Source organism: Pristiophorus japonicus, chromosome 9, assembly GCF_044704955.1.
Source record: "Pristiophorus japonicus isolate sPriJap1 chromosome 9, sPriJap1.hap1, whole genome shotgun sequence".
Classification (NCBI taxonomy): Eukaryota; Metazoa; Chordata; class Chondrichthyes; family Pristiophoridae; genus Pristiophorus; species Pristiophorus japonicus.
In genome coordinates, this window is record NC_091985.1 from 9,372,015 (window position 1) to 9,384,085 (window position 12,071).

General features: G+C 51.4%; 1 protein-coding gene across 2 annotated transcripts in view; it reads right to left on the bottom strand.

Moving 5' to 3' along the window:
- Positions 1–494: 494 nt before the first annotated feature.
- The window catches only part of LOC139272562 (zinc finger protein PLAGL1-like), a 53,841-nt gene continuing 42,264 nt past the window's right edge, over positions 495–12,071 (bottom strand). For both annotated transcript variants that reach the window (XM_070888619.1, XM_070888618.1), the window contains exons 6-8: positions 10,657–10,779; positions 7,608–8,038; positions 495–3,025 (exon numbers count right to left, since the gene is read on the bottom strand). In XM_070888619.1, coding sequence (XP_070744720.1) covers positions 1,810–3,025; positions 7,608–8,038; positions 10,657–10,779 — 1,770 coding nt within the window. In that variant the 3' untranslated portion in view covers positions 495–1,809. The remainder of the gene's footprint in view (positions 3,026–7,607; positions 8,039–10,656; positions 10,780–12,071) is intronic.

Here is a 12,071-nt window from a genome sequence, read left to right on the forward strand (position 1 = left end):
ATTGTGTGTGTGGGGTAATGTGTATTGTGTGTGTGGGAGAGTGTGTATTGTGTGTGGGGGAGTGTGCATTGTGTGTGTGGGGGAGTGTGTATTGTGTGTGTGGGGCAGTGTGTATTGTTTGTGTGGGGGAGTGTGTATTGTGTGTGGGGGAGTGTGTATTGTGTGTGGGGGAGTGTGTATTGTGTGTGTGTACGTGCCACTCCAGACCACAGGAAACGAGTCAGCCTCCCATGCCCCAGACTCTGCTCCATCCTGGCACTGACCCTGGACCCAGCCTGAAGGCACAGACACCCCATTGGCTGTTATGGCCAAGAGACCGTTCACGCGGCCAATTTCCTGGCTGGAAGTTAAAATTCTCTCCCGCCCCATTATCCCAATTTGTGTGCTAAATGGAAACATCATAAATACCATAACTGTGAATACAAGACCATCCAAATAATGAGCTGAAATCTAAACCCAGAGACAACAGAATCAATGTCAGTTCAAGATCATACATGGCATTTAATGCACTGCGTAAAAAAAACGACTGATCAATTCCAAAAATATATATTTTCATTCCATGGCATAAAAAATAATCCTTTCAACATCCACTGTCTAACAACAATTATATTGTGATCAGTCTTCATATAAAATGTTTGGAGTCAATTCCATCAAAAATAGTTTAAAATGTAGAACCGTACTGCTGATTTAAGTTCACCTCCGCTTTCAAAGGTTACCTGTCTTGGAGATAGTTTAGGACAAAAACAGATAATAACTGGGGGTCAATACTGGCCAATCAGGCGCATCCCCTGGCACTGAGAACAACCCCTATTTGGGAGGATTAATCAATAATCTAATCGAAGGGTTCAGATATAGAATAATGGATACCTGGGAGTGAGTTACAGGCTGGAATCTAATCAAAGGGGCCCTGGGAATGTGTCAATATTTGAAAGGGGGCCCTGGGAATGTTCCAATATTTGAAAGGGGGCCCTGGGAATGTTCCAATATTGGAAAGGGGGCCCTGAGAATGTGCCAATATTTGAAGAGGGTTCATGAACAGGGGAACATTCAGCCCCTCGAGTCTGTCCCACCAGTTAATCAGATTATGGCTGATCTGTATCTCACTCCACTTACCCTCCACTTTGCTCCATCCCCCTTGATATCCTTACCCAACAAAAAATCTGCCAACCTCAGTCCTATTGGCAGTGTTCAAGATTTCCATTTCCCTTTGTATGACGAAGTGCTTCCTGACATCAGCCCTGAACGGACTGGCTCTGATTTTAAGATTAGAATCATAGAATGTGACGGCACAGAAGAGGGCCATTCGGCCCATCATGCCTGTGAAAGAGCTGTCCAATCAGTCCCACTCCCCCTGCCCTTTTTCAACGGCCCTGCAAAGTCTTTTCCCCGTTCAGCTTTTTATCCAATTACGATTGAACCTGCTTCCACCGCCCTTTCAGGCAGCGGGTTTTAGATCACAGCAACTCGCTGGGTAAAACAATTATCCTCATCTTCCCCGCTGGGCCGTCTGCCAATTACCAATGAAGATTGTGTTCCCCTTGTTCTGCATTCCTCCAAAGTTTCAAATCCATCGAACTGGATCATTACAAAAAAGCAGGACTTCAAAAATAGAGATGAGTCTTATACTGAGAAACAGGGAGTGTGACGTGCTTCTATCCACAGGTGGTGGGGGCAGTAGACAACAAGGGGAATATTTATCAAAAAGTAAAACTGAAATGTGTACAACTCTTTGAGTCTGCCGACATTACTTCTCCAGCTGTTCCCACCTCAGGGGTGATGCCTGGAGACCCTCCATTGAGCGACGGCTGGTTACTGAAATACCTGGTGAAAGCGGGGCAGTGGGGTCGGGGCAAGGGTGGAGGGGAAAGGTGGGGAGACCGGGTGAAGCTGGGTCAAGTTCAAACAGGCCACGGCCTCCCCGCCGCCCCGTGGCCGCTGCTGCCCAAGGTGGGGGGCCAGTCCGGGCCCAGCGCCCCCTTGGCCGTACGTCAGTCCCGAGGCACCCACTGGGGGCTGGCCTGCTCCGGGAGGTCTGGGCAAGAACCCCAGCAGGTGGGAGATGTCCACGGAGCTCGCGTTCAGGGGCTTGGTCTCCTTGCGCAGGGCGGGGGAGCAGCCCCCGGCGTCCACGGAACCGCTCGAAGCGTCCGGTCCCACGCCGGGGCTTCCTTTACCAGCCGCTGCTCGGGACTGGGGCACCGGTGCGTCTGCCGGCAAGTTGTAGCCTCCGGCGCCGACCTTGGCAGGCTGGCCTTTGGTGGGCAGGGGGCCGTAGGAGGGGGCGCTCGGGTGGTACGGCTGGTGTTGCATGCACTGGCTTTTCTGGGGCGGCGGGGGAGGAGACATAAACAGGGGTGAGCCGGGCACCGCGTGGCGGGGGCTGCCCGGGCGCTGGCCAGGCGGCAACGGATAGGCGTAGGGCCCGGTGCTCACGGCGTAGTCCTTCTGCGCTGGCTCGCCCAGAGGATCGGGCCACGCGGCGTCGAGCTCCTCCTTCAGGGGGATGGCGGGGCAGCCGCCGGTCGCGGCCTCCCGCCTCCCTCGCACCGGGCCGTGGCTCTTCTTGGTGTGCCGGGTCAGGTGATCCTTGCGGCCGAAGCGCTGGGCGCAGAACTGGCACAGGAAGTCCTTGCGGCCGGTGTGCACCACCGTGTGCCGGCGGACGTCCTTGCGGGTGTAGAAGCGCCGCTCGCAGCGGTCGCAGGCGTGCCGCTTCTCCCGGGAGCCGGGGGCGCCGGCCAGCCTGCCCGCGTGGCCCTTCAGATGCTCCAGCAGCTGGTCGGTACGGGCAAACTCGCGGGCGCACACCCCGCACGCCAGCTCGCCCGCCGCCGCGGCGTGCAGCGCCAGGTGCCGCCGGTAGCCCAGCTTGGTGTTGTACCGCTTGCCACACTCCACGCACCGCAGCTGCACCTTGTTGGGGTCGTGGGTCAGCAGGTGGTTCTTCAGGTGGTCCTTGCGGTGGAACATCTTCTCGCAGAACGAGCAGCGGTGCGACTTCTGAGGGCAGTGGGTGGCCATGTGTCTGGGGGAAGCAAGGACACGAGAGAGGATTAGCAGGGCACCACAAGCTCCCAAATCACAAGGAACAGAGCGGATTGAGAGGAGATTCGACAGAGGCCTTCAAAATCATGAGGGGTCTGGGCAGACTGGAGAGAGAGAGAGAGAAACTGTTCCCATTGGCGGGAGGGTCTCGATCGTTTTGAACGATAAGGGAATCAAGGGGCTATGGGGAGCGGGCGGGGAAGTGAATTGAGGCCAAGATCAGATCGGCCATGATCGTATTGAATGGCGGAGCAGGCTCGAGGGGCCAAATAAGAACATAAGAATTAGGAGCAGGAATAGGCCATACGGCCCCTCGAGCCTGCTCCGCCATTTAATACCATCATGGCCGATCTGATCATGGACTCAGCTCCACTTCCCCGCCCGCTCCCCATAACCTTTTACTCCCTTATCGGTTAAGAAACTGTCTATCTCTGTCTTAAATTTATTCCAATGTCCCAGCTTCCACAGCTCTCCGAGGCAGCGAATTCCACAGATTTACAACCCTCTGAGAGAAGAAATTCCTCCTCACCACGAGGTTGAGAGGAGATTCGATAGAGGTCTTCAAAATCATGAAGGGTCTGGGCAGACTGGAGAGAGAGAGAAACTGTTCCCATTGGCGGAGGGTCTCTGTCATTTTGAACGATTATGGGGAGGGGGCAGGGAAGTGGAGTTGAGACCAGGATCGGATCAGCTATGATCGTATTAAATGGTGGAGCAGACTCGAGGGGCCAAATGGCCTACTCCTGCTCCTATTTCTTATGTTCTGATGTAAGGGGATGTTTACTTGGCTTGTTTTATTTTTTATTGACAAACCCACTGTGGAGGACTAAGTAATGAAGAAACCTGTGGGGAAAATTCCCCAATATAATGCTCCAGTGTGGAGCCATGCTTGTTAAATCATTGAATGGTTACAGCACAGAAGGAGGCCATTCGGCCCGTCGAGCCCGTGCCGGCTCTCTGCAAGAGCACTTCAGCTCGTCCCACTCTCCCGCCCTTTCCCTGTAGCCCAGCAATTTTTTTCCTTCAGGTACATATCCAATTCCCTTTTGAAAGCCATGATTCAGTCTGCCTCCACCACTCTTTCAGGCAGTGTATTCCAGATCCAAACCACTCGCTGCGTAAAAATGTTTTCCCTCATGTTGCCTTTGGATGTTCTGACAATCACCTTATATCTGTGTCCTCTGGTTCTCCACCCTTCTGCCAATGGGAACAGTTTCTCTCTGTCTACTCTGTCCAGACCCCTCATGATTTTGAACACCTCAATCAAATCCCCTCTCAACCTTCTTTGCTCCAAGGAGAACAACTCCAGCTTCTCCAGTCTATCCCCGTAACTGAAGTCCCTCATCACTGGAACCATTCTTGAAGATTAGGCCTTGATTACCTATACCCCACTCCCCTCAAACCTGGCTGCTGGCCGCGATCTGGGAATTTCCCCTTCAGATAGTGGCAATGAGACAAGGGAACACAGGTTCAAACAAGTAAAAGACAAATTTGAGACCAATGTCAGGAGGTTCTCCTTAGTACAAGACTAGTCAATACATGGAATGGACTTCCAAGTACAGTCCTGGAGGCAAAAACTCTGGAATCATTTAAGAACATAAGAAATAGGAGCAGGAGTAGGCCATACGGCCCCTCGAGTCTGCTCTGCATTCAATAAGATCATGGCTGATCTACCTCAACTCCACTTTCCTGCCCGATCCCCAGATCTCTCGATTTCCTTAGTGCCAAAAATCTAGCGAACTCAGTCTTCAATATACTCAATGACTGAGCCTCCACGGCCCTCTGGGGTAGAAAATTCCAAAGATTCACCCCCTCTGAGTGAAGAAATTTCTCCTCATCTCAGTTCTAAATGGCCGTCCCCTTATCCTAAGAATCCAAATTCTACAGCCAGGGGAAACACACTCTCAGCATCTACCCCGTCAATCCCCCTCAGAATCTTAAATATTTCAATGAGATCACCTCTCATTCTTCTAAACTCCAGAGAGTATAGGCCTAATCTACTCAGTCTCTCCTCATAGGGCAACCCTCTCATCACAGGGATAAATCTATTTAAGAGATAGTTTTGCACTGTGATGGGAAAGTATAGGACAAGATGAGCCAAATGGCCTTCCTCATTGGTACTGATCTGTCTTGTGATACAATCCAGGTTGAAAAGAGTGAGACTGAAGACAAGACAAATGAAGAATTAGTGATGAGCTGGCTCTGAGCTCGAGTCTTAAAAGTAGGAAGAGAAGACTGAGGAGTTCCACCGTCTGGAACTGTTGAATTAATCCAAGTGATATCTGTACACTTACTGGTGGTATCTCAGTTGCTTTCTTGCAACCAAATTAGCACCATGGAACGAGGAAATGCAATTCACCTCATCACAAGGATAAATACATAATCAAGGTCGAACCCTTCATCAGAACTGCCATGTGTATTCCAACATTCTGGCCAATATTTATCATAACACAGTCATTTCTGGTCATTATCCCATTGCTGTTTGTGGGACCATGCTGTGTGCAAATTGGCTTTCGTGTTTCCTACATAATGACAGTGCCTACACTTCAAAAGTACTTCATTGGCTGTAAAGGGAAGTGGCCCTACTTAAGGAAGTGGCGCTAGAAATAGTGGATGCATTGGTGATCATTTTCCAACAGTCTATCGACTCTGGATCAGTTCCTATGGACTGGAGGGTTGCTAATGTAACACCACTTTTTAAAAAAGGAGGGAGAGAGAAAACAGGGAATTATAGACCGGTTAGCCTGACATCAGTAGTGGGGAAAATGTTGGAATCAATCATTAAGGATGAAATAGCAGCGCATTTGGAGAGCAGTGATACGATTGGTCCAAGTCAGCATGGATTTATGAAAGGGAAATCATGCTTGACAAATCTTCTGGAATTTTTTGAGGATGTAACCAGTAGAGTGGACAAGGGAGAACCAGTGGATGTGGTGTATTTGGACTTTCAAAAGGCTTTTGACAAGGTTCCACACAGGAGATTGGTGTGCAAAATCAAAGCACATGGTATTGGGGGTAATGTACTGACATGGATAGAGAACTGGTTACTAGACAGGAAGCAGAGAGTCGGGATAAACGGGTTCTTTTCAGAATGGCAGGCAGTGACTAGTGGAGTGCCGCAGGGCTCAGTGCTGGGACCCCAGCCCTTTACAATATGTATTAATGATTTAGATGATGGAATTGAGTGTAATATCTCCAAGTTTGCAGATGTCACTAAACTTGGTGGCGGTGTGAGCTGTGAGGAGGACACTAAGAGGCTGCAGGGTGACTTGGATAGGTTAGGCGAGTGGGCAAATACATGGCAGATGCAATATAATGTGGATAAATGTGAGGTTATCCACTTTGGGGGCAAAAGCACGAAGGCAGAATATTATCTGAATGGCGGCAGATTCAGAAAAGGGGAGGTGCAGCGAGACCTGGGTGTCATGGTTCATCAGTCATTGAAAGTTGGCATGCAGGTACAGCAGGTGGTGAAGAAGGCAAATGGTAGCAAGGGGATTTGAGTATAGGAGCAGGGAGGTCTTACTGCAGTTGTACAGGGCCTTGGTGAGGCCTCACCTGGAATATTGTGTTCAGTTTTGGTCTCCTAATCTGAGGAAGGATGTTCTTGCTATTGAGGGAGTGCAGCGGAGGTTCACCAGACTGATTCCAGGGATGGCTGGACTGACATATGAGGAGAGACTGGATCAACTGGGCCTGTATTCACAGGAGTTTAGAAGGATGAGAGGAGATCTCATAGAAACATATAAGATTCTGACGGACTGGACAGGCTAGATGCGGGAAGAATGTTCCCGATGTTGGGGAAGTCCAGAACCAGGGGACACAGTCTTAGGATAAGGGGCAGGCCGTTTAGGACTGAGATGAGGAGAAACTTCTTCACTCAGAGAGTTGTTAACCTGTGGAATTCCCTGCCGCAGAGAGTTGTTGATGCCAGTTCATTGGATATATTCAAGAGGGAGTTAGATATGGCCCTTACGGCTAAAGGGATCAAGGGGAATGGAGAGAAAGCAGGAAAGGGGTACTGAAGGAATGATCAGCCATGATCTTATTGAATGGTGGTGCAGGCTCGAAGGGTCGAATGGCTTACTCCTGCACCTATTTTCTATGTTTCTATGTGGGACAGCCTGCAGTCGTGAAAGGTACTCAATAAATGCAAAATCTTTCCTTTCTGTCTGTGGTTCCCGAAGTTCTCCACCAGTGGGGATCGGATCAGCCATGATCGTATTAAATGGCGGCGGGGGGGGGCCGTATGACCCCCTCCTGCTCCTATTTCTTACGTTATTATGTTCCTCGCCTCATGTCTGAGTCTATTGTAGACTCATTGATACTGGTTAGGGAATCACTCCTTGGTCGTTGAATCATGGGACTACCAGGATGGTCGAAGGCTGTTCTCATCCGATGTTCCTTTGGCACCTTTAATGTACAAAATCGGCCCAAGGCACCTCGCTGAGCCAAAGAAGGGAGCCATTAGGACCTAAAGCTTGGCCAAAGAGGTGGTCTTGCAGGAGGTGGGGAGACGTTGGGGGTTTAGGGAGGGACCCTCCAGAAGTCTAGATCTTTACCTTATTAATTTGTATTTGGAGATAAATGCTTTGGCGCAGTCGTGTTGCGAGCAGGTGTAAGGGCGTTCTCCGGTGAGTGAGTCGGAGTGCGCTGTCGGTCTGTCCACACTGAAGAAGATCTTCCCACACGGCGGACAGGGGAAGGTCTGCCGTGGCTCAGCCTCTGCCCCCTCCCTCCTCGCGGCCTCGGCCTGACCGTCTCGCTGCGCCGTCCGGCCCTCGGGGCCCGAGCCGTCCGTCTTCAGGCAGGCGTGCGCGTGCTCGGTCCCGGGGCGCCCAGCCACAGTCAGTCCCCGCGCCCTCCCTCTCGCCGTCCCCTGGGTCTCGACGGGACCCGAGCCCCAATGATGGCAGGGGTGGGACTCCAGCAAGCTGAAGGTGCTGAAGACGATACAGCAACTCGAGCACTTCCACCGGTCGGCCGTCTCCGCCTGCAAGGGAAAGAGGAAACTGCGCTTTCATTGAAATCCATTTGCCACAGTTTTGCCCATTCACCTAATCTATCGATGTCCCTTTGTAAATTTATTCATTCATCTACCCTGCTTACAATTCTGCCTAGCTTTGTGTCATCGGCAAATCTGAACATGTGACTTTCTACATAGAAACATAGAAAATAGGTGCAGGAGTGGGCCATTCGGCCCTTCGAGCCTGCACTCTGCACCACCATTCAATATGATCATGGCTGATCATGCAACTTCAGTACCCCATTCCTGCTTTCTCTTCATACGTCCTGATCCCTTTAGCCGTAAGGGCTACATCTAACTCCCTTTTGAATATATCTAATGAACTCGCTCCAATAACTTGCTGTGGTAGAGAATTCCACAGGTTCACAATTCTCTGAGTGAAGAAGTTTCTCCTCATCTCGGTCCTAAATGGCTTACCCCTGATCCTTAGACTGTGACCCCTGGTTCTGGACTTCCCCAACATTGGGAACATTCTTCCTGCACCTAACCTGTCCAGTCCAGTCAGAATTGTATATGTTTCTATGAGATCCCCTCTCATTCTTCTAAATTCCAGTGAATATAAGCCTAGTCGATCCAGTCTTTCTTCATATGCCATCATATGAACATATTCAAGTCATTAATAAATACTGCGAATAGTTGAAGCCCCAAAACTGATCCCTGCTGGACACCACTAGTCTCCACCTGCCAATTTGAGTACTTACCCATTATCCATGTTGCCTGTCTCTAGCCACTCAGCCAATTTCCTATCCATTTGCCCTCGACTCTGTGGGCTTCTACATTAGTTCACAGTCTCTTATGTGGGACTTTATCGAATGCCTTCTAGAAGTCCATATACATAACATCCAAAGACATTCGCATGTCGACTACCTGAGTTATCTCCTCAAAACATTCAACCTGGTTTGTCAGGCATGACCTATATTTTACAATTCCATGCTGGCTCTCTCTGATCAGCTGAATAGTTTTGAGATGTTCAGTCACCCGATCCATTATTATAGAATCTAGCAATTTCCCCACAACAGATCTTGGGCGAACTGGTCATAATTCCCTGGTTTCCCTCTTTCGCCATTCTTAAATAGTGGAGTGACATGCACCATTTTCCACCCTAAAGGAATGGTTCCTGAGTCAAGAGAATTTTGGAAGATTAGTTAGGGCATCTGCAGCGTGCTCACCTACTTCCCTTAAAATCCTGGGATGGAAACCGTCTCATCCTGGCGATTTCATTCTTTAGTGCCATTATTTTCTTCATTACTGTTATTTTACTTGCATTAATTTATTGAGTCCATGTTCCTGATTTAATATTGGTTTCCTTGGGATTTCTGGCTATCCTCTTCCTTTACTGTTAACACCGATGCAAAGTAACTCAGCCTCTTGGGTTTGGCTGCTTCCCGAACCAAAACAGCTGAGGTCAGTCGTAAAGAATGAAGCAGTGTCTTGTCACATCTCCGAGAAATGTCTCAAAGCACTTTGCGTCCAATGACCTTGCTTTGAAGTGCAGTGACTATTATAAGAACATAAGAAATAGGAACAGGAGTCGGCCATGCGGCCCCTCGAGCCTGCTCCACCATTCAATACGATCATGGCTGATCTGATCATGGACTCAACGCCACTTCCCCGCCCGCTCCCCATAACCTTTAATCCCTTATCGGTTAAGAAACTGTCTATTTCTGTCTTAAATTTATTCAATGTCCCAGCTTCCACAGCTCTCTGAGGCAGTGAATTCCACAGATTTACAACCCTCTGAGAGAAGAAATTCCTCCTCATCTCAGTTTTAAATGGGCGGCCCCTTAGTCTAAGATTATGCCCTCTAGTTCTAGTCTCCCCCATCAGTGGAAACATCCTCTCTGCATCCAACTTGTCAAGCTCCCTCATAATCTTATATGTTTCGATAAGATCACCTCTAAATTCTTCTGAACTCCAATGTGTAGAGGCCCAACCTACTCAACCTTTCCTCATAAGACAACCCCCTCATCTCCGGAATCAACCGAGTGAACCTTCTCTGAACTGCTTCCAAAGCAAGTATATCCTTTCGTAAATATGGAAACCAAAAGTGCACGCAGTACTCTGGTGTGGCCTCACCAATACCCTGTATAGCTGTAGTAAGACTGCTTTTATACTCCATCCCCTTTGCAATAAAGGCCAAGATTCCATTGGCCTTCCTGATCACTTGCTGTACCTGCATACTATCCTTTTGTGTTTCATGCACAAGTTCCCCCAGGTCCCGCTGTACTGCAGCACTTTGCAATCTTTCTCCATTATGTGGACAGTCCAGTAGGCTATTTTCTCCACAGCAAAATCCCAGAGTCAGCAATGAGCTGGTACTGACTGAAGGAGGGGATGTTGGGAAGGACACTATTCAGAGGACCTGCATCCTCTGAATAGTGGATTTTAACTGTTCACCTCAAGCACCAGCACAGGCAAATGACTTGCTACAGATTGAAATCTGAATGAGATCTTCCAGGGCTATTTGGCAAAGAGGAGCCTCTCTAGCTCTGAGCTACTGGGATGGCTAGAATGGTTCATTCTTAATCCTCAATGTGACTTAACCCAACCAACACCACCTCCGAGTGACAAGGGACGAGACTTACTGCAGAGTCAATGGGAGATGAGTAGATGCCAGGCTCCTCTTTGATAAGCACCGAAGGAGATTCCATGAATTTGGCATAATCTTCCGCATACCAGACTTTCAGCTCCGTGTGCGGTTGAATGTTCTGCAGAAGACACCATTCTGTTAGCACCTACATAGATAACACATCACGTAACGACACCTGCCCTCGACACCTGCCCACACTGCGATACCTCCCCACCGAGTGACAGCTCCATCCGCAGTGACCCCTCACACCAAGTGACCCCACCCACTGAGTGACTCCGCCCACCGAGTGATCCCACCCACCGAGTGCCCCCTCCCACCGAGTGACCCCGCCCACCGAGTGACAGCTCCCACCGAGTGACCCCACCCACCGAGTGACCCCTCCCACCGAGTGACAGCTCCATCCGCAGTGACCCCTCCCACCGAGTGACCCCGCCCACTGAGTGACAGCTCCATCCGCAGTGACCCCTCCCACCGAGTGACCCCACCCACCGAGTGACCCCGCCCACCGAGTGACCCCGCCCACCGAGTGACAGCTCCCACCGAGTGACCCCACCCACCGAGTGACCCCTCCCACCGAGTGACAGCTCCATCCGCAGTGACCCCTCCCACCGAGTGACCCCGCCCACCGAGTGACAGCTCCATCCGCAGTGACCCCTCCCACCGAGTGACCCCACCCACCGAGTGACCCCGCCCACCGAGTGACCCCACCCACTGAGTGACCCCACCCACCGAGTGACAGCTCCATCCGCAGTGACCCCTCCCACCGAGTGACCCCGCCCACCGAGTGACCCCGCCCACCGAGTGACCCCTCCCACCGAGTGACCCCGCCCACCGAGTGACAGCTCCCACCGAGTGACAGCTCCATCCGCAGTGACCCCACCCACTGAGTGACTCCGCCCACCGAGTGACCCCGCCCACCGAGTGCCCCCGCCCACTGAGTGATTCCGCCCACCGAGTGCCCCCTCCCACCGAGTGACAGCTCCCACCGAGTGACCCCTCCCACCGAGTGACAGCTCCATCCGCAGTGACCCCTCCCACCGCGTGACCTCGCCCACCGAGTGACAGCTCCATCCGCAGTGACCCCTCCCACTGAGTGACCCCTCCCACCGAGTGACCCCGCCCACCGAGTGACAGCTCCATCCGCAGTGACCCCTCCCACCGAGTGACCCCTCCCACCGAGTGACAGCTCCATCCGCAGTGACCCCTCCCACCGAGTGACCCCGCCCACTGAGTGACCCCTCCCACCGAGTGACCCCTCCGACCAAGTGACAGCTCCATCTGCAGTGACCCCTCCCACCGAGTGACCCCGCCCACTGAGTGACCCTTCCCACTGAGTGACCCCGCCCACCGAGTGACAGCTCCATCTGCAGTGAACCCTCCCACCGAGTGACCCCGCCCATCGAGTGACTC